The 22399-nt window shown below is 41.0% G+C and overlaps 1 protein-coding gene across 2 annotated transcripts in view; it reads left to right on the top strand.

The window, feature by feature from the left end:
* The window catches only part of LOC143793233 (PC-esterase domain-containing protein 1A-like), a 136144-nt gene that overhangs the window by 72832 nt on the left and 40913 nt on the right, over positions 1-22399 (top strand). For both annotated transcript variants that reach the window (XM_077280022.1, XM_077280029.1), the window contains exons 7-8: positions 397-513; positions 20007-20108. In XM_077280022.1, the coding sequence (XP_077136137.1) occupies positions 397-513; positions 20007-20108 (219 nt within the window). The remainder of the gene's footprint in view (positions 1-396; positions 514-20006; positions 20109-22399) is intronic.

Here is a 22399-nt window from a genome sequence, read left to right as displayed (position 1 = left end):
ACTATATGGACTATTTGCTTGCAGTTCGTGTTAACCTTCGGTGTGTGTTGGTAATGGCACTGACCTGAGCAGGTGGACCTGTTTTCAGTTTGGTTTCACTTTGTGCCTGACCAGGCTCTGTTTTGTTTTGCCTCCCGGAGCGGTTTATCAAGTTAAATAAACTTGCCTGGACTATTGTATGAAAACCGCCTCCTGTGCCGACCTCAAAAGCCGCTGAGTGAGTACAAACCCCTGCACACTGTAAACTGCTGTCCTGATATTACACATACGGTATATAGAGAGTGACATCATTATGTACATACATGACCTTTGTGTATAGTATATACATTATGTACCCCTGTATACTGCTGTCCGATGCTCTGATACTTTACATTCATGGTACTTTCTGCATTCCAGGTTCTCCGCCCTTTGGGAATGACAACCCGCTACTGTGTGCCAACATGACCCCTGACGGCTTCACCTCTCCTCCATGGAGTGACCCCACAGTCAGCGACTATGGTGGGATTTATAGAGGTGAGGACAGAGCGAAGCAAAAAAACATCCAGCTTCCAAGATACAAATAAAATAAAGGATAGCTTTATTGAATAATCAAAAAAATATGAGCAAAACACAGTGTAGATGAGCAGTGTAGAGATGGTCAGAGCCACAATCGCTGCACAGGCCTCGGACCTCCTGACGTGACCCAGCTGAGGGCTTGTTACAGTCACACCATGAATTCCCACAATGTCCCCCATCCTTTCCAAGCCAGAAACTGCACTGATAATGACAGTCCTTCATTAGCAGCAGAGTTTCCAAGGTTAGAAAAGTCGATGGAGACTTGGTGATATCATGATCACATGACCAAAGGACCTTCACCTTGCGGGAGTGTAAAGGACATGAAGAGGTGGAGAAAGTGTTTTATGTCCTCTGATTGTCTCTGTGTAACGTGTGTGTAGTATAAAGTGTGTAGTATAAAGCGTGTGTATGTAGTATAGTGTGTGTGTAACATGTGTATGTTGTATAGAGTGTGTGTGTAGCCTGTATGTAGTATAGTGTGTGTGTAACATGTGTATGTTGTATAGAGTGTGTGTTTAACGTGTGCATGTAGTATAGAGTGTGTGTAACATGTGTATGTAGTATAGTGTGTGTGTAACATGTGTATGTAGTATAGAGTGTATGTAGCCTGTATGCAGTATACAGTGTGTGTGTAACATGTGTATGTAGTATAGAGTGTGTGTGTAACATGTGTATGTAGTATAGTGTGTGTGTAACATGTGTATGTTGTATAGAGTGTGTGTTTAACGTGTGCATGTAGTATAGAGTGTGTGTAACGTGTGTATGTAGTATAGAGTGTGTGTGTAGCCTGTATGTAGTATAGTGTGTGTGTAACATGTGTATGTAGTATAGAGTGTGTGTGTAACATGTGTATGTAATATATAGTGTGTGTGTAACATGTGTATGTAGTATAGAGTGTGTGTTTAACGTGTGCATGTAGTATAGAGTGTGTGTAGCGTGTGTATGTAGTATATAGTGTGTGTGTAGCCTGTATGTAGTATAGTGTGTGTGTGTAACATGTGTATGTAGTAGAGTGTGTATGTAACATGTGTATGTTGTATAGAGTGTGTGTTTAACGTGTGTATGTTGTATAGAGTGTGTGTGTAACGTGTATGTAGTATAGAGTGTGTGTGTAACGTGTGTATGTAGTATAGAGTGTGTGTGTAACGTGTATATGTTGTATAGAGTGTGTGTGTAACGTGTGTATGTTGTATAGAGTGTGTGTGTAACGTGTGTATGTAGTATAGAGTGTGTGTAGCCTGTATGCAGTATACAGTGTGTGTGTAACATGTGTATGTAGTATAGAGTGTGTGTGTAACATGTGTATGTAGTATAGAGTGTGTATGTAACATGTGTATGTTGTATAGAGTGTGTGTTTAACGTGTGCATGTAGTATAGAGTGTGTGTGTAACGTGTATGTTGTATAGAGTGTGTGTGTAACGTGTATGTAGTATAGAGTGTGTGTAGCCTGTATGCAGTATACAGTGTGTGTGTAACGTGTGTATGTAGTATAGAGTGTGTGTGTAACGTGTGTATGTAGTATAGAGTGTGTGTGTAACGTGTGTATGTTGTATAGAGTGTGTGTGTAACATGTGTATGTAGTATAGTGTGTGTAGCCTGTATGCAGTATACAGTGTGTGTGTAACATGTGTATGTTGTATAGAGTGTGTGTGTAACGTGTGTATGTAGTATAGAGTGTGTGTGTAACATGTATGTAGTATAGAGTGTGTGTGTAACATGTGTATGTTGTATAGAGTGTGTGTGTAACATGTGTATGTAGTATATAGTGTGTGTGTAACATGTGTATGTAGTATAGAGTGTGTGTAACGTGTGTATGTAGTATAGAGTGTGTGTGTAACATGTATGTAGTATAGAGTGTGTGTAACATGTGTACGTTGTATAGAGTGTGTGTGTAACATGTGTATGTAGTATAGAGTGTGTGTAACGTGTGTATGTAGTATAGAGTGTGTGTGTAACATGTGTATGTAGTATAGAGTGTGTGTGTAACATGTGTATGTAGTATAGGGTGTGTGTGTAACGTGTATGTAGTATAGAGTGTGTGTGTAACGTGTATAGTATATAGTGTGTGTGTAACATGTATGTAGTATAGAGTGTGTGTAACATTAGTGTATGTAGTATAGAGTGTGTGTGTAACGTGTATAGTATAGAGTGTGTGTGTAACATGTGTATGTAGTATAGAGTGTGTGTAGCCTGTATGTAGTATAGTGTGTGTGTAACATGTGTATGTAGTATAGAGTGTGTGTGTAACGTGTGTATGTAGTATAGAGTGTGTGTGTAACATGTGTATGTAGTATAGTGTGTGTGTAACATGTGTATAGTATATAGTGTGTGTAACATGTGTATGTAGTATAGAGTGTGTGTGTAACGTGTGTATGTAGTATAGAGTGTGTGTGTAACATGTGTATGTAGTATAGTGTGTGTGTAACGTGTATAGTATATAGTGTGTGTAACATGTGTATGTAGTATAGAGTGTGTGTGTAACGTGTGTATGTAGTATAGAGTGTGTGTAACATGTGTATGTAGTATAGGGTGTGTGTGTAACGTGTATAGTATAGAGTGTGTGTGTAACATGTGTATGTAGTATAGAGTGTGTATGTATGTAGTGTGTATGTAGTGTAGTAGTAGTATGTATGTAGTATGTAGTATGTAATGTGTATGTAGTATAGAGTGTGTGTAACATTAGTGTATGTAGTATAGTGTGTGTGTGTGTAACATGTGAATGTAGTATAGAGTGTGTGTAACATTAGTGTATGTAGTATAGTGTGTGTGTGTGTGTGTGTGTAACATGTGAATGTAGTATAGAGTGTGTGTAACATGTGTATGTAGTAGAGTGTGTGTGTAACGTGTGTATGTAGTATAGAGTGTGTGTAACATGTGTATGTAGTATAAGGTGTGTGTGTAACGTGTATAGTATAGAGTGTGTGTGTAACATGTGTATGTAGTATAGAGTGTGTGTGTAACGTGTATAGTATAGAGTGTGTGTGTAACATGTGTATGTAGTATAGAGTGTGTGTGTAACATGTGTATGTAGTATAGAGTGTGTGTGTAACATGTGTATGTAGTATAGAGTGTGTGTAACATTAGTGTATGTAGTATAGAGTGTGTGTGTAACATGTGTATGTAGTATAGGGTGTGTGTGTAACGTGTATAGTATATAGTGTGTGTGTAACGTGTATAGTATAGAGTGTGTGTGTAACATGTGTATGTAGTATAGAGTGTGTGTAACGTGTATGTAGTATAGAGTGTGTGTGTAACATGTGTATGTAGTATAGAGTGTGTGTGTAACATGTGTATGTAGTATAGAGTGTGTGTAACATTAGTGTATGTAGTATAGAGTGTGTGTGTAACATGTGTATGTAGTATAGGGTGTGTGTGTAACGTGTATAGTATATAGTGTGTGTGTAACGTGTATAGTATAGAGTGTGTGTGTAACATGTGTATGTAGTATAGAGTGTGTGTAACGTGTATGTAGTATAGAGTGTGTGTGTAACATGTGTATGTAGTATAGAGTGTGTGTGTAACGTGTGTATGTAGTATAGCGTGTGTGTGTAACGTGTATGTAGTATAGAGTGTGTGTGTAACATGTGTATGAAATATAGAGTGTGTGTGTAACGTGTATGTAGTATAGAGTGTGTGTGTAACGTGTATAGTATATAGTGTGTGTGTAACATGTGTATGTAGTATAGAGTGTGTGTGTAACGTGTGTATGTAGTATAGAGTGTGTGTGTAACGTGTGTATGTAGTATAGAGTGTGTGTAACATTAGTATATGTAGCATGCAGTGTGTATGTAACATTAGTATATGTAGCATGCAGTGTGTGTAACATTAGTATATGTAGCATGCAGTGTGTATGTAACATTAGTATATGTAGCATGCAGTGTGTGTAATATTAGTATATGTAGCATGCAGTGTGTATGTAACATTAGTATATGTAGCATGCAGTGTGTGTAACATTAGTATATGTAGCATGCAGTGTGTATGTAACATTAGTATATGTAGCATGCAGTGTGTGTAATATTAGTATATGTAGCATGCAGTGTGTGTAACATTAGTATATGTAGCATGCAGTGTGTGTAACATTAGTATATGTAGCATGCAGTGTGTGTAACATTAGTGTATGTAGCATGCAGTGTGTGTGTAACATTAGTGTATGTAGCATGCAGTGTGTGTAACATTAGTATATGTAGCATGCAGTGTGTGTGTAACATTAGTGTATGTAGCATGCAGTGTGTGTAACATTAGTGTATGTAGCATGCAGTGTGTGTGTAACATTAGTATATGTAGCATGCAGTGTGTGTAACATTAGTATATGTAGCATGCAGTGTGTGTAACATTAGTGTATGTAGCATGCAGTGTGTGTAGCATTAGTGTATGTAGCATGCAGTGTGTGTAACATTAGTATATGTAGCATGCAGTGTGTGTAACATTAGTATATGTAGCATGCAGTGTGTGTAACATTAGTGTATGTAGTATAGAGTGTGTGTAACATTAGTGTATGTAGCATGCAGTGTGTGTAGCATTAGTGTATGTAGCATGCAGTGTGTGTATAACATTAGTATATGTAGCATGCAGTGTGTGTAACATTAGTATATGTAGCATGCAGTGTGTGTAACATTAGTGTATGTAGCATGCAGTGTGTGTAACATTAGTGTATGTAGCATGCAGTGTGTGTAACATTAGTGTATGTAGCATGCAGTGTGTGTAACATTAGTGTATGTAGCATGCAGTGTGTGTATAACATTAGTATATGTAGCATGCAGTGTGTGTAACATTAGTATATGTAGCATGCAGTGTGTGTAACATTAGTGTATGTAGCATGCAGTGTGTGTAGCATTAGTGTATGTAGCATGCAGTGTGTGTAACAGTATATGTAGCATGCAGTGTGTGTAACATTAGTATATGTAGCATGCAGTGTGTGTAACATTAGTGTATGTAGCATGCAGTGTGTGTAACATTAGTATATGTAGCATGCAGTGTGTGTGTAACATTAGTATATGTAGCATGCAGTGTGTGTAGCATTAGTGTATGTAGCATGCAGTGTGTGTAGCATTAGTATATGTAGCATGCAGTGTGTGTAACATTAGTGTATGTAGCATGCAGTGTGTGTGGCATTAGTGTATGTAGCATGCAGTGTGTGTAGCATTAGTATATGTAGCATGCAGTGTGTGTAACATTAGTATATGTAGCATGCAGTGTGTGTAACATTAGTATATGTAGCATGCAGTGTGTGTAGCATTAGTATATGTAGCATGCAGTGTGTGTAACATTAGTGTATGTAGCATACAGTGTGTGTGTAACATTAGTATATGTAGCATACAGTGTGTGTAACATTAGTGTATGTAGCATGCAGTGTGTGTGGCATTAGTGTATGTAGCATGCAGTATGTGTAGCATTAGTGTATGTAGCATGCAGTGTGTGTAACATTAGTGTATGTAGCATGCAGTGTGTGTAACATTAGTGTATGTAGCATGCAGTGTGTGTAACATTAGTATATGTAGCATGCAGTGTGTGTAGCATTAGTGTATGTAGCATGCAGTGTGTGTAACATTAGTATATGTAGCATGCAGTGTGTGTGTAACATTAGTATATGTAGCATGCAGTGTGTGTGTAACATTAGTATATGTAGCATGCAGTGTGTGTGTAACATTAGTGTATGTAGCATGCAGTGTGTGTGTAACATTAGTATATGTAGCATGCAGTGTGTGTGTAACATTAGTATATGTAGCATACAGTGTGTGTGTAACATTAGTGTATGTAGCATGCAGTGTGTGTAACATTAGTGTATGTAGCATGCAGTGTGTGTAACATTAGTATATGTAGCATGCATTGTGTATAACATTAGTATATGTAGCATGCAGTGTGTATGTAACATTAGTGTATGTAGCATGCAGTGTGTGTGTAACATTAGTGTATGTAGCATGCAGTGTGTGTAGCATTAGTGTATGTAGCATGCAGTGTGTGTATGTAACATTATTGTATGTAGCATGCAATGTGTGTAACATTAGTATATGTAGCATGCAGTGTGTGTGTAACATTATAGTATGTAGCATGCAGTGTGTGTAACATTAGTATATGTAGCATGCAGTGTGTGTGTAACATTAGTATATGTACCATGCAGTGTGTGTAACATTAGTATATGTAGCATGCAGTGTGTGTGTAACATTAGTGTATGTAGCATGCAGTGTGTGTGTAACATTATTGTATGTAGCATGCAGTGTGTGTAGCATTAGTGTATGTAGCATGCAGTGTGTGTGTAACATTAGTGTATGTAGCATGCAGTGTGTGTGTAACATTAGTATATGTAGCATGCAGTGTGTGTAGCATTAGTGTATGTAGCATGCAGTGTGTGTGTAACATTAGTGTATGTAGCATGCAGTGTGTGTAACATTAGTATATGTAGCATGCAGTGTGTGTGTAACATTAGTATATGTAGCATGCAGTGTGTGTGTAACATTAGTGTATGTAGCATGCAGTGTGTGTGTAACATTATTGTATGTAACATGCAGTGTGTGTAGCATTAGTGTATGTAGCATGCAGTGTGTGTGTAACATTAGTGTATGTAGCATGCAGTGTGTGTGTAACATTAGTATATGTAGCATGCAGTGTATGTAACATTAGTATATGTAGCATGCAGTGTTTGTAACATTAGTATATGTAGCATGCAGTGTGTGTAACATTAGTGTATGTAGCATGCAGTGTGTGTGTAACATTAGTGTATGTAGCATGCAGTGTGTGTAACATTAGTATATGTAGCATGCAGTGTGTGTAACATTAGTGTATGTAGCATGCAGTGTGTATGTAACATTAGTGTATGTAGCATGCAGTGTGTATGTAACATTAGTATATGTAGCATGCAGTGTGTGTAACATTAGTATATGTAGCATGCAGTGTGTGTGTAACATTAGTATATGTAGCATGCAGTGTGTGTAACATTAGTATATGTAGCATGCAGTGTGTATGTAACATTAGGATATGTAGCATGCAGTGTGTGTGTAACATTAGTGTATGTAGCATGCAGTGTGTGTAACATTAGTATATGTAGCATGCAGTGTATGTAACATTAGTGTATGTAGCATGCAGTGTGTGTATTGTTGTGAATTCTGCTCTTGGGCTCCCTCCGGTGGTTATAAGTGGTAGCACTGCTGTCTCTGGATCGCAGCATTCATCAGGTGTGTCAACTTTTTGCAATTCTGACTGGGCTATTTAGTCTTGCTTGACCCTTTAGTCAGTGCCAGTTGTCCATTGTTCCTGGAGGATTCACATCCCTGCCTGGTCTCTCCTGCTTTGCTGTTCATTTCAACAAAGATAAGTTCTGGCCTTGATTTTTGCTGTCCACATGCTGTGGCCTTATTGTTCAGTTCTTTTCCATGTTTTTGTCTTGTCCAGCTTGGTCTGTATAAGGATTTGTTTAGCCAAGCTGGTATCTCTGGAGATGCAGATATACCCTCCATATCTTTAGTTAGCTGTGGAGATTTTGTATTTTCTGTGGTGGATATTTTCTAGTGTTTTAATACTGACCGCATAGTACTCTGTCCTATCCTTTCTATTTAGCTAGAAGTGGCCTCCTTTGCTAAATTCTGATTTCAGTCTGTGTATGTTTTTTCCCTCTCCTCTCACAGTCAATATTTGTGGGGGGCTGTCTATCCTTTGGGGATTTTCTCTGAGGCAAGATAGTTTTCCCTTTTCTATCTCTAGGGGTATTTAGTCCTCCGGCTGTGTTGAGATGTCTAGGGAGTGATAGGTACATTCCACGGCTACTTCTAGTTGCGGTGTTAAGTTCAGGGTCTGCGGTCAGTACAGGTACCACCTTCTCCAGAGTACGTCTCATGCTGCTCCTAGGCCACCAGATCATAACAGTACAACTGGCCAACAATGAGTTAACCGCATCTCAGAAGAAGGGAAGGAAAGTGCTGAGCCATTTTTTTTTCTATAGTCTGTTGTGTTTTTTTTTTCTTTCCTCTTTACCTCTGGGTGGCTCAGGAGTTCGGCGCTGGTATGGATGTTCAGGGATTGGCTTCTCGTGTGGATCAACTTGCTGCTAGAGTACAGGGTATTTCCGATTATATCGTTCAGACTCCGGTTTTAGAGCCTAGAATTCCAACTCCTGATTTGTTTTTTGGGGACAGGTCCAAATTTTTGAGCTTTAAAAATAACTGTAAACTGTTTTTTGCTCTGAAACCCCGTTCCTCTGGTGATCCCATCCAGCAGGTTAAAATTGTTATATCTCTGCTGCGTGGTGACCCCCAGGATTGGGCATTTGCCCTGGAACCTGGGAATCCGGCTTTGCTTAATGTAGACACCTTTTTCCAGGCGCTTGGGTTATTGTATGATGAACCTAATTCAGTGGATCATGCTGAGAAGACCTTGTTGGCCCTGTGTCAGGGTCAAGAAGCGGCAGAATCATATTGCCAGAAATTTAGAAAATGGTCTGTACTGACTAAATGGAATGAGGATGCCTTGGCAGCAATCTTCAGAAAGGGTCTTTCTGAATCCGTTAAAGATGTTATGGTGGGGTTCCCCACGCCTGCTGGTCTGAGTGATTCTATGTCTCTGGCCATTCAGATTGATCGGCGCTTGCGCGAGCGCAGAGTTGTGCACACTGTGGCATTGTCTTCCGAGCGGAGTCCTGAGCCTATGCAGTGTGATAGGATTGTGTCTAGAGCTGAACGACAAGGATTCAGACGTCAGAATAGGTTGTGTTTTTACTGCGGCGATTCTGCTCATGTTATTTCTGATTGCCCTAAGCGTACCAAGAGAATCGCAAGTTCTGTTACCATCAGTACTGTACAACCTAAATTTCTGTTATCTGTGACCCTGATCTGCTCATTATCGTCATTTTCTGTCATGGCGTTTGTGGATTCAGGCACCGCTCTAAACTTAATGGAGTTTCCCAGGCGTTGTGGTTTCCCCTTGCAGCCTTTGCAGAGTCCTATTCCTTTGAGGGGCATTGATGCTACACCGTTGGCTAAAAATAAACCTCAGTTTTGGACACAGCTGACCATGTGCATGGCGCCAGCCCATCAGGAAGATTGTCGTTTTCTGGTGTTGCATAATTTGCATGATGCTATTGTGCTGGGTTTCCCATGGTTACAGGTGCATAATCCAGTATTAGATTGGAAATCTATGTCTGTGACTAGTTGGGGTTGTCAGGGGGTTCATGGTGACGTTCCTTTGATGTCAATTTCCTCCTCCCCCTCTTCTGAAATTCCTGAGCTTTTGTCAGATTTCCAGGATGTTTTCAATGAGCCCAAGTCCAGTTCGCTTCCACCGCATAGGGACTGTGATTGTGCTATTGACTTGATTCCAGGCTGTAAGTTCCCTAAGGGCCGACTTTTCAACCTGTCTGTGCCAGAACATACCGCCATGCGGAGTTATGTTAAGGAGTCTTTAGAGAAGGGGCATATTCGGCCATCTTCTTCACCATTGGGAGCAGGTTTTTTTTTTTGTTGCCAAGAAGGATGGCTCCTTGAGACCCTGTATTGATTATCGCCTCTTGAATAAGATCACGGTCAAATTCCAATACCCTTTGCCTTTGCTTTCTGATCTGTTTGCTAGGATTAAGGGGGCTAGTTGGTTTACTAAGATTGACCTTCGAGGGGCATATAATCTTGTTCGTATTAAGCATGGTGACGAATGGAAAACTGCGTTTAATACGCCCGAAGGCCATTTTGAATACCTTGTGATGCCATTTGGACTCTCTAATGCTCCATCTGTGTTTCAGTCCTTCATGCATGATATCTTCCGGAATTATCTTGATAAATTCATCATTGTATATTTGGATGATATTTTGATTTTTTCGGATGATTGGGAGTCTCATGTGAAACAAGTCAGGATGGTATTTCAGATCCTTCGTGATAATGCCTTGTTTGTGAAGGGGTCTAAGTGCCTCTTTGGAGTACAGAAGGTTTCTTTTTTGGGCTTCATTTTTTCTCCCTCATCTATAGAAATGGATCCGGTTAAGGTTCAGGCCATTCATGATTGGATCCAGCCCACATCCGTGAAGAGCCTTCAGAAATTTTTGGGCTTTGCTAATTTTTATCGCCGTTTCATTGCCAACTTCTCCAGTGTGGTTAAACCCCTGACCGATTTGACGAAGAAAGGCGCTGATGTGACGAATTGGTCCTCTGCGGCTGTTTCTGCCTTTCAGGAGCTTAAGCGCCGATTTACTTCTGCTCCTGTGTTGCGTCAGCCGGATGTTTCTCTTCCTTTTCAGGTTGAGGTTGACGCTTCTGAGATTGGGGCAGGGGCCGTTTTGTCTCAGAGGAATTCTGATGGTTCCTTGATGAAACCGTGTGCCTTCTTTTCTCGAAAGTTTTCGCCTGCGGAACGCAATTATGATGTCGGCAATCGTGAGTTGTTGGCTATGAAGTGGGCATTTGAGGAGTGGCGACATTGGCTTGAGGGGGCTAAGCACCGTATTGTGGTCTTGGCCGATCATAAGAATCTGATTTATCTCGAGTCTGCCAAACGGCTTAATCCTAGACAGGTCCGATGGTCCCTGTTTTTCTCCCGTTTTGATTTTGTGGTCTCGTATCTTCCGGGTTCTAAGAATGTTAAGGCTGATGCCCTCTCTAGGAGCTTTTTGCCTGATTCTCCTGGGGTCCTTGAGCCGGTCGGCATTCTGAAGGAAGGGGTGATTCTTTCTGCCATCTCCCCTTATTTACGACGGGTTCTTCAGGAATTTCTGGCTGATAGACCTGACCGCTGTCCAGTGGGGAAACTGTTTGTTCCTGACAGATGGACTAGTAAAGTGATTTCGGAGGTTCATTGTTCTGTGTTGGCTGGTCATCCTGGGATTTTTGGTACCAGAGATTTGGTTGGTGGCCTTCTTTGTCACGGGATGTGCGTTCTTTTGTGCAGTCCTGTGGGACTTGTGCGCGGGCCAAGCCTTGCTGTTCCCGCGCTAGTGGGTTGCTTTTGCCTTTGCCGGTCCCTGAGAGGCCCTGGACGCATATTTCTATGGATTTTATTTCGGATCTTCCGGTTTCTCAGAGGATGTCGGTTATCTGGGTGGTTTGTGACCGGTTTTCTAAGATGGTTCATTTGGTACCTTTGCCTAAGTTGCCTTCCTCTTCTGATTTGGTTCCGTTGTTTTTTCAGCATGTGGTTCGTTTGCATGGCATTCCGGAGAATATTGTGTCCGATAGAGGTTCCCAGTTTGTTTCTAGGTTTTGGCGGGCCTTTTGTGCTAGGCTGGGCATTGATTTGTCTTTTTCTTCCGCATTTCATCCTCAGACAAATGGCCAGACCGAGCGAACTAATCAGACTTTGGAAACTTATTTGAGATGCTTTGTGTCTGCTGATCAGGATGATTGGGTGGCTTTCTTGCCATTGGCCGAGTTTTCCCTTAATAAGCGGGCTAGTTCTGCTACCTTGGTTTCACCCTTCTTTTGTAATTCTGGTTTTCATCCTCGTTTTTCTTCAGGGCAGGTTGAGCCTTCTGATTGTCCTGGGGTGGACAAATTTGGGCTCATGTTGTTGACAATTTGGTGTTGTCTCAGGAGGGGGCTCAGCGTTTTGCTAGCCGTCGTCGGTGTGTTGGTTCCCGGCTTCGGGTTGGGGATTTGGTCTGGTTGTCTTCCCGTCATGTTCCTATGAAGGTTTCTTCCCCTAAGTTTAAGCCTCGGTTTATTGGCCCTTATAGGATTTCTGAGATTGTCAATCCAGTGTCTTTTCGTTTGGCCCTTCCAGCCTCTTTTTCCATCCATAATGTTTTTCATAGATCTTTGTTGCGGAAATATGTGGTGCCCGTTGTTCCCTCTGTTGATCCTCCTGCCCCGGTGTTGATTGATGGGGAGTTGGAGTATGTGGTTGAGAAGATTTTGGATTCTCGTTTTTCGAGGCGGAAGCTTCAGTATCCTGTCAAATGGAAGGGTTATGGCCAGGAGGATAATTCTTGGGTTGTTGCCTCCGATGTTCATGCTGAGGATTTGGTTCGTGCCTTTCATTTGGCTCGTCCGGATCGGCCTGGGGGCTCTGGTGAGGGTTCGGTGACCCCTCCTCAAGGGGGGGGTACTGTTGTGAATTCTGCTCTTGGGCTCCCTCCGGTGGTTATAAGTGGTAGCGCTGCTGTCCCTGGATCGCAGCATTCATCAGGTGTGTCCACTTTTTGCAATTCTGACTGGGCTATTTAGTCTTGCTTGACCCTTTAGTCAGTGCCAGTTGTCCATTGTTCCTGGAGGATTCACATCCCTGCCTGGTCTCTCCTGCTTTGCTGTTCATTTCAACAAAGATAAGTTCTGGCCTTGATTTTTGCTGTCCACATGCTGTGGGCCTTATTGTTCAGTTCTTTTCCATGTTTTTGTCTTGTCAAGCTTGGTCTGTATAAGGATTTGTTTAGCCAAGCTGGTATCTCTGGAGATGCAGATATACCCTCCATATCTTTAGTTAGCTGTGGAGATTTTGTATTTTCTGTGGTGGATATTTTCTAGTGTTTTAATACTGACCGCATAGTACTCTGTCCTATCCTTTCTATTTAGCTAGAAGTGGCCTCCTTTGCTAAATTCTGATTTCAGTCTGTGTATGTTTTTTCCCTCTCCTCTCACAGTCAATATTTGTGGGGGGCTGTCTATCCTTTGGGGATTTTCTCTGAGGCAAGATAGTTTTCCCTTTTCTTTCTCTAGGGGTATTTAGTCCTCCGGCTGTGTCGAGATGTCTAGGGAGTGATAGGTACATTCCACGGCTACTTCTAGTTGCGGTGTTAGGTTCAGGGTCTGCGGTCATTACAGGTACCACCTTCTCCAGAGTATGTCTCATGCTGCTCCTAGGCCACCAGATCATAACAGTGTATGTAACATTAGTGTATGTAGCATGCAGTGTGTGTAAGATAAGTATATGTAGCATGCAGTGTGTGTGTAACATTAGTATATGTAGCATGCAGTGTGTGTAACATTAGTATATGTAGCATGCAGTGTGTGTAGCATTAGTGTATGTAGCATGCAGTGTGTGTGTAACATTAGTGTATGTAGCATGCAGTGTGTATGTAACATTAGTATATGTAGCATGCAGTGTATGTAACATTAGTGTATGTAGCATGCAGTGTGTGTGTAACATTAGTGTATGTAGCATGCAGTGTGTGTGTAACATTAGTATATGTAGCATACAGTGTGTAACATTAGTATATGTAGCATGCAGTGTGTGTGTAACATTAGTATATGTAGCATGCAGTGTGTGTAACATTAGTATATGTAGCATGCAGTGTGTGTAACATTAGTGTATGTAGCATGCAGTGTGTGTAGCATTAGTATATGTAGCATGCAGTGTGTGTAACATTAGTATATGTAGCATGCAGTGTGTGTAACATTAGTGTATGTAGCATGCAGTGTGTGTAGCATTAGTATATGTAGCATGCAGTGTGTGTAACATTAGTATATGTAGCATGCAGTGTGTGTAACATTAGTGTATGTAGTATAGAGTGTGTGTAACATTAGTATATGTAGCATGCAGTGTGTGTAGCATTAGTATATGTAGCATGCAGTGTGTGTAACATTAGTATATGTAGCATGCAGTGTGTGTAGCATTAGTGTATGTAGCATGCAGTGTGTGTAGCATTAGTGTATGTAGCATGCAGTGTGTGTAGCATTAGTGTATGTAGCATGCAGTGTGTGTAACATTAGTATATGTAGCATGCAGTGTGTGTAACATTAGTATATGTAGCATGCAGTGTGTGTAGCATTAGTATATGTAGCATGCAGTGTGTGTAGCATTAGTGTATGTAGCATGCAGTGTGTGTAACATTAGTGTATGTAGCATGCAGTGTGTGTAGCATTAGTATATGTAGCATGCAGTGTGTGTAACATTAGTGTATGTAGTATAGAGTGTGTGTAACATTAGTATATGTAGCATGCAGTGTGTGTAGCATTAGTATATGTAGCATGCAGTGTGTGTAGCATTAGTATATGTAGCATGCAGTGTGTGTAACATTAGTGTATGTAGCATGCAGTGTGTGTAACATTAGTGTATGTAGCATGCAGTGTGTGTATCACATTAGTATATGTAGCATGCAGTGTGTGTAACATTAGTATATGTAGCATGCAGTGTGTGTAACATTAGTGTATGTAGCATGCAGTGTGTGTAGCATTAGTGTATGTAGCATGCAGTGTGTGTAACATTAGTATATGTAGCATGCAGTGTGTGTAACATTAGTATATGTAGCATGCAGTGTGTGTAACATTAGTGTATGTAGTATAGAGTGTGTGTAACATTAGTGTATGTAGCATGCAGTGTGTGTAGCATTAGTGTATGTAGCATGCAGTGTGTGTATAACATTAGTATATGTAGCATGCAGTGTGTGTAACATTAGTATATGTAGCATGCAGTGTGTGTAACATTAGTGTATGTAGCATGCAGTGTGTGTAACATTAGTGTATGTAGCATGCAGTGTGTGTATAACATTAGTATATGTAGCATGCAGTGTGTGTAACATTAGTATATGTAGCATGCAGTGTGTGTAACATTAGTGTATGTAGCATGCAGTGTGTGTAGCATTAGTGTATGTAGCATGCAGTGTGTGTAACATTAGTATATGTAGCATGCAGTGTGTGTAACATTAGTATATGTAGCATGCAGTGTGTGTAACATTAGTGTATGTAGCATGCAGTGTGTGTAACATTAGTATATGTAGCATGCAGTGTGTGTAGCATTAGTATATGTAGCATGCAGTGTGTGTAACATTAGTGTATGTAGCATGCAGTGTGTGTAACATTAGTATATGTAGCATGCAGTGTGTGTAGCATTAGTGTATGTAGCATGCAGTGTGTGTAACATTAGTGTATGTAGCATGCAGTGTGTGTGTAACATTAGTATACGTAACATGCAGTGTGTGTGTAACATTAGTATATGTAGCATGCAGTGTGTGTGTAACATTAGTATATGTAGCATGCAGTGTGTGTGTAACATTAGTATATGTAGCATACAGTGTGTGTGTAACATTAGTGTATGTAGCATGCAGTGTGTGTAACATTAGTGTATGTAGCATGCAGTGTGTGTAACATTAGTGTATGTAGCATGCAGTGTGTGTAACATTAGTATATGTAGCATGCAGTGTGTGTAGCATTAGTGTATGTAGCATGCAGTGTGTATGTAACATTAGTATATGTAGCATGCAGTGTGTGTGTAACATTAGTGTATGTAGCATGCAGGGTATGTAACATTAGTGTATGTAGCATGCAGTGTGTGTAACATTAGTATATGTAGCATGCAGTGTGTGTAACATTAGTATATGTAGCATGCAGTGTGTGTAACATTAGTATATGTAGCATGCAGTGTGTGTAGCATTAGTATATGTAGCATGCAGTGTGTGTAACATTAGTGTATGTAGCATGCAGTGTGTGTAACATTAGTATATGTAGCATGCAGTGTGTGTAGCATTAGTGTATGTAGCATGCAGTGTGTGTAACATTAGTGTATGTAGCATGCAGTGTGTGTGTAACATTAGTATACGTAACATGCAGTGTGTGTGTAACATTAGTATATGTAGCATGCAGTGTGTGTGTAACATTAGTATATGTAGCATGCAGTGTGTGTGTAACATTAGTATATGTAGCATACAGTGTGTGTGTAACATTAGTGTATGTAGCATGCAGTGTGTGTAACATTAGTGTATGTAGCATGCAGTGTGTGTAACATTAGTGTATGTAGCATGCAGTGTGTGTAACATTAGTGTATGTAGCATGCAGTGTGTGTAACATTAGTATATGTAGCATGCAGTGTGTGTAACATTAGTATATGTAGCATGCAGTGTGTGTAACATTAGTATATGTAGCATGCAGTGTGTGTAGCATTAGTATATGTAGCATGCAGTGTGTGTAACATTAGTATATGTAGCATGCAGTGTGTGTAGCATTAGTGTATGTAGCATGCAGTGTGTGTAACATTAGTATATGTAGCATGCAGTGTGTGTGTAGCATTAGTATATGTAGCATACAGTGTGTGTGTAACATTAGTGTATGTAGCATGCAGTGTGTGTAACATTAGTGTATGTAGCATGCAGTGTGTGTAACATTAGTATATGTAGCATGCAGTGTGTGTAACATTAGTATATGTAGCATGCAGTGTGTGTAGCATTAGTATATGTAGCATGCAGTGTGTGTAACATTAGTATATGTAGCATGCAGTGTGTGTGTAACATTAGTATATGTAGCATACAGTGTGTGTGTAACATTAGTGTATGTAGCATGCAGTGTGTGTAACATTAGTGTATGTAGCATGCAGTGTGTGTAACATTAGTATATGTAGCATGCAGTGTGTGTAACATTAGTGTATGTAGCATGCAGTGTGTGTAACATTAGTATATGTAGCATGCAGTGTGTGTAACATTAGTGTATGTAGCATGCAGTGTGTGTAACATTAGTGTATGTAGCATGCAGTGTGTGTAACATTAGTGTATGTAGCATGCAGTGTGTGTAACATTAGTGTATGTAGCATGCAGTGTGTGTAACATTAGTGTATGTAGCATGCAGTGTGTGTAACATTAGTATATGTAGCATGCAGTGTGTGTAGCATTAGTGTATGTAGCATGCAGTGTGTATGTAACATTAGTATATGTAGCATGCAGTGTGTGTGTAACATTAGTGTATGTAGCATGCAGGGTATGTAACATTAGTGTATGTAGCATGCAGTGTGTGTAACATTAGTATATGTAGCATGCAGTGTGTGTAACATTAGTATATGTAGCATGCAGTGTGTGTAACATTAGTATATGTAGCATGCAGTGTGTGTAGCATTAGTATATGTAGCATGCAGTGTGTGTAACATTAGTGTATGTAGCATGCAGTGTGTGTAACATTAGTATATGTAGCATGCAGTGTGTGTAGCATTAGTGTATGTAGCATGCAGTGTGTGTAACATTAGTGTATGTAGCATGCAGTGTGTGTGTAACATTAGTATACGTAACATGCAGTGTGTGTGTAACATTAGTATATGTAGCATGCAGTGTGTGTGTAACATTAGTATATGTAGCATGCAGTGTGTGTGTAACATTAGTATATGTAGCATACAGTGTGTGTGTAACATTAGTGTATGTAGCATGCAGTGTGTGTAACATTAGTGTATGTAGCATGCAGTGTGTGTAACATTAGTGTATGTAGCATGCAGTGTGTGTAACATTAGTGTATGTAGCATGCAGTGTGTGTAACATTAGTATATGTAGCATGCAGTGTGTGTAACATTAGTATATGTAGCATGCAGTGTGTGTAACATTAGTATATGTAGCATGCAGTGTGTGTAGCATTAGTATATGTAGCATGCAGTGTGTGTAACATTAGTATATGTAGCATGCAGTGTGTGTAACATTAGTATATGTAGCATGCAGTGTGTGTAACATTAGTATATGTAGCATGCAGTGTGTGTAGCATTAGTATATGTAGCATGCAGTGTGTGTAACATTAGTATATGTAGCATGCAGTGTGTGTAGCATTAGTGTATGTAGCATGCAGTGTGTGTAACATTAGTATATGTAGCATGCAGTGTGTGTGTAGCATTAGTATATGTAGCATACAGTGTGTGTGTAACATTAGTGTATGTAGCATGCAGTGTGTGTAACATTAGTGTATGTAGCATGCAGTGTGTGTAACATTAGTATATGTAGCATGCAGTGTGTGTAACATTAGTATATGTAGCATGCAGTGTGTGTAGCATTAGTATATGTAGCATGCAGTGTGTGTAACATTAGTATATGTAGCATGCAGTGTGTGTGTAACATTAGTATATGTAGCATACAGTGTGTGTGTAACATTAGTGTATGTAGCATGCAGTGTGTGTAACATTAGTGTATGTAGCATGCAGTGTGTGTAACATTAGTATATGTAGCATGCAGTGTGTGTAACATTAGTGTATGTAGCATGCAGTGTGTGTAACATTAGTATATGTAGCATGCAGTGTGTGTAACATTAGTGTATGTAGCATGCAGTGTGTGTAACATTAGTGTATGTAGCATGCAGTGTGTGTAACATTAGTATATGTAGCATGCAGTGTGTGTAACATTAGTATATGTAGCATGCAGTGTGTGTAGCATTAGTATATGTAGCATGCAGTGTGTGTAACATTAGTATATGTAGCATGCAGTGTGTGTGTAACATTAGTATATGTAGCATACAGTGTGTGTGTAACATTAGTGTATGTAGCATGCAGTGTGTGTAACATTAGTGTATGTAGCATGCAGTGTGTGTAACATTAGTATATGTAGCATGCAGTGTGTGTAACATTAGTATATGTAGCATGCAGTGTGTGTAACATTAGTATATGTAGCATGCAGTGTGTGTAACATTAGTGTATGTAGCATGCAGTGTGTGTGTAACATTAGTGTATGTAGCATGCAGTGTGTGTAACATTAGTGTATGTAGCATGCAGTGTGTGTAACATTAGTATATGTAGCATGCAGTGTGTGTAACATTAGTATATGTAGCATGCAGTGTGTGTAGCATTAGTATATGTAGCATGCAGTGTGTGTAACATTAGTATATGTAGCATGCAGTGTGTGTGTAACATTAGTATATGTAGCATACAGTGTGTGTGTAACATTAGTGTATGTAGCATGCAGTGTGTGTAACATTAGTGTATGTAGCATGCAGTGTGTGTAACATTAGTATATGTAGCATGCAGTGTGTGTAACATTAGTATATGTAGCATGCAGTGTGTGTAACATTAGTATATGTAGCATGCAGTGTGTGTAACATTAGTATATGTAGCATGCAGTGTGTGTAACATTAGTATATGTAGCATGCAGTGTGTGTAACATTAGTGTATGTAGCATGCAGTGTGTGTAGCATTAGTGTATGTAGCATGCAGTGTGTGTAACATTAGTATATGTAGCATGCAGTGTGTGTAACATTAGTATATGTAGCATGCAGTGTGTGTAACATTAGTATATGTAGCATGCAGTGTGTGTAACATTAGTATATGTAGCATGCAGTGTGTGTAACATTAGTATATGTAGCATGCAGTGTGTGTAACATTAGTATATGTAGCATGCAGTGTGTGTAACATTAGTGTATGTAGCATGCAGTGTGTGTAACATTAGTATATGTAGCATGCAGTGTGTGTAGCATTAGTATATGTAGCATACAGTGTGTGTGTAACATTAGTGTATGTAGCATGCAGTGTGTGTAACATTAGTGTATGTAGCATGCAGTGTGTGTAACATTAGTATATGTAGCATGCAGTGTGTGTAGCATTAGTATATGTAGCATACAGTGTGTGTGTAACATTAGTGTATGTAGCATGCAGTGTGTGTAACATTAGTGTATGTAGCATGCAGTGTGTGTGGCAGTGATAATGTGTAAGCTGGTCTTGTGGGATTGTGTAATATGTCGGCATTTGTGGCCCTTCTTTTCTTTTTCCCAGGGCCGCACGTTGCTCTCGTTACAATGTGTCAGTGTAGACAGTGCTCTGGGACGTGGTCGGCTCTGCTGCATCTGCCGTCTGGTGTAACCTGCTCTCCTCCTGTGTTTCAGGTTCTCCTCTTCTTCCCTCGTCTCCTCACCAGTTTTCAATGGAAAACGACCCCCATCCCATGCCGTACCCCCCAATCCAAGAGCGAGAGCGCTTCATTCCGGGTAAGATGCCAGTGCATGGCGCCATTTCACTTCCAGCAGTGACGTCCATTCACCAGTCTAGTATCACACCCTACATCCACTATACACCATCATTGGCGCTGATGACGTGTGACTGGCGCCCAGCCAGATCTCACAGACGCCTCGCTGACCCACGAGGTGAGAAACGTATGGAGTATTGTAAGAACGCCACATTATAATGATTGTTATATATCGATAGTGTCAATATTCAGACTGGACAAGTAGAGACAATAAGACAATAAAGACATTACAGCGTAATCACTGAGGAGTGAGCGTCCTGCTGCTCGCAAGCTACAATCTGAGGACCTAGGGGACATAAAGGATAAAAAGTGCGGCCATAAATGTAACACATGGAGGCAGTTATATAACGCTGCATGACCCGCTCACCAGCCAGTGTGTGTATAACTGCAGGTACCAAGTGCTGCTGAGTGCGTGAAGCGTAAGGGAACAGATGATAGGAGGGGGCAGATCCTGAGCAGAAGTGAGGACAGGGGCTAGCTAGATTAGTGAGGGGATAAGGAGCTGTGATTTTAAGGCAAGCGTAAAACTATGGAGACTGAACATTAAATGGATTGTCCTGAGTAGAGTATTCCAGAGAACTGGTGGAGCACAAGAGAAGTCATGGAGACAAGAGTGGGAGGTTCAGATTATAGAAGTTGTTAGCCTTGGATATTTAGTAGAAAGAGAGCACAGGTAGGGCGATGTGGAGAAGATGTAGGGCGGTGCAGCACTCTGGAGAGGACAAGTAGGTGGTAGACAGATGAGGAGGAGATGTAGGGTGGTGCAGCACTGTGGAGAGGACAAGTAGGTGGTAGACAGATGAGGAGGAGATGTAGGGCTGTGCAGCACTCTGGAGAGGACAAGTAGGTGGTAGACAGATGAGGAGGAGATGTAGGGCGGTGCAGCACTCTGGAGAGGACAAGTAGGTGGTAGACAGATGAGGAGGAGATGTAGGGCGGTGCAGCACTCTGGAGAGGACAAGTAGGTGGTAGACAGATGAGGAGGAGATGTAGGGCGGTGCAGCACTCTGGAGAGGACAAGTAGGTGGTAGACAGATGAGGAGGAGATGTAGGGCAGTGCAGCACTCTGGAGAGGACAAGTAGGTGGTAGACAGATGAGGAGGAGATGTAGGGCTGTGCAGCACTCTGGAGAGGACAAGTAGGTGGTAGACAGATGAGGAGGAGATGTAGGGCGGTGCAGCACTCTGGAGAGGACAAGTAGGTGGTAGACAGATGAGGAGGAGATGTAGGGCGGTGCAGCACTCTGGAGAGGACAAGTAGGTGGTAGACAGATGAGGAGGAGATGTAGGGCGGTGCAGCACTCTGGAGAGGACAAGTAGGTGGTAGACAGATGAGGAGGAGATGTAGGGCAGTGCAGCAATGTGGAAAGGACGGGTAGGAAGTAGACAGAGATGAGGGAAGAGATTTAGGACAGTGCAGCACTGTGGAGCGCTTTGTGGCTGAGAGAGATAAGTTCATATTGAATTCTGTAGCAGATAGGCAACCAGTGCAATCACTGGTACAGTGTGGCGGCATCAGTGAAGCGGCTGGTCAGAAATATGATACTGCAGACTCCCACATAGCGCGCTGCCACACAGATCTCATCTCCTCTATTCAGATGACTGATGAAGGTCAGGTATTGACCGAAACGTCTCATTTATTACTGGAAATTTTTTCCACACACCTATATGAGTGCCAAGTATTTCTACATCATCAGAAATATGATTCTGGCTGCTGAATTCAGGATGGATTGCAGAGGGGAGAGTTTAGTAAGATGGAGAATGATCAGGAGAGCAATGCAGTAGTCCAGGAGAGACTAAATCAGAGCGACAGCAGGAGATTTTGCAGTTTCATAGATGAGAAAAGGTCAGATTCTGGAGATGTTTTTGAGGTGCAGGTGACCTAAGCAAGTGATCGGATGTGGGGGGGTGAAGGAATGTTTTGAGTCAATTATAAAGCCAAGACAGCGAGTATGCTGCTCGGAAATTATGGTAGAACCACACACGGAAATGGCAATTACAGGCATAGGTAGGTTAGTAGAGGGAGGAACACACAGAGTTCAGTTTTGGAGAGATCCAGTTTTAGGCGTCTTTCACACATCCGTGTCTCAAATAAATGGGTCTGTGCACGTCATTGACTTTCCACGGACCGTGTGTCCGTGGGCAAAATACGCTGACATTTCCGATTTTTACCGCAAAACATCTGGCACACGTCCACACGGAGAACACACATTGATGTCATCCATGTGACACCCATTGGCACCGAGAAAGAAAC

The sequence above is a fragment of the Ranitomeya variabilis genome, chromosome 1 (assembly GCF_051348905.1).
Source record: "Ranitomeya variabilis isolate aRanVar5 chromosome 1, aRanVar5.hap1, whole genome shotgun sequence".
NCBI classification, from domain to species: domain Eukaryota; kingdom Metazoa; phylum Chordata; class Amphibia; order Anura; family Dendrobatidae; genus Ranitomeya; species Ranitomeya variabilis.
This window is presented reverse-complemented; position numbering and strand designations above follow the sequence as displayed.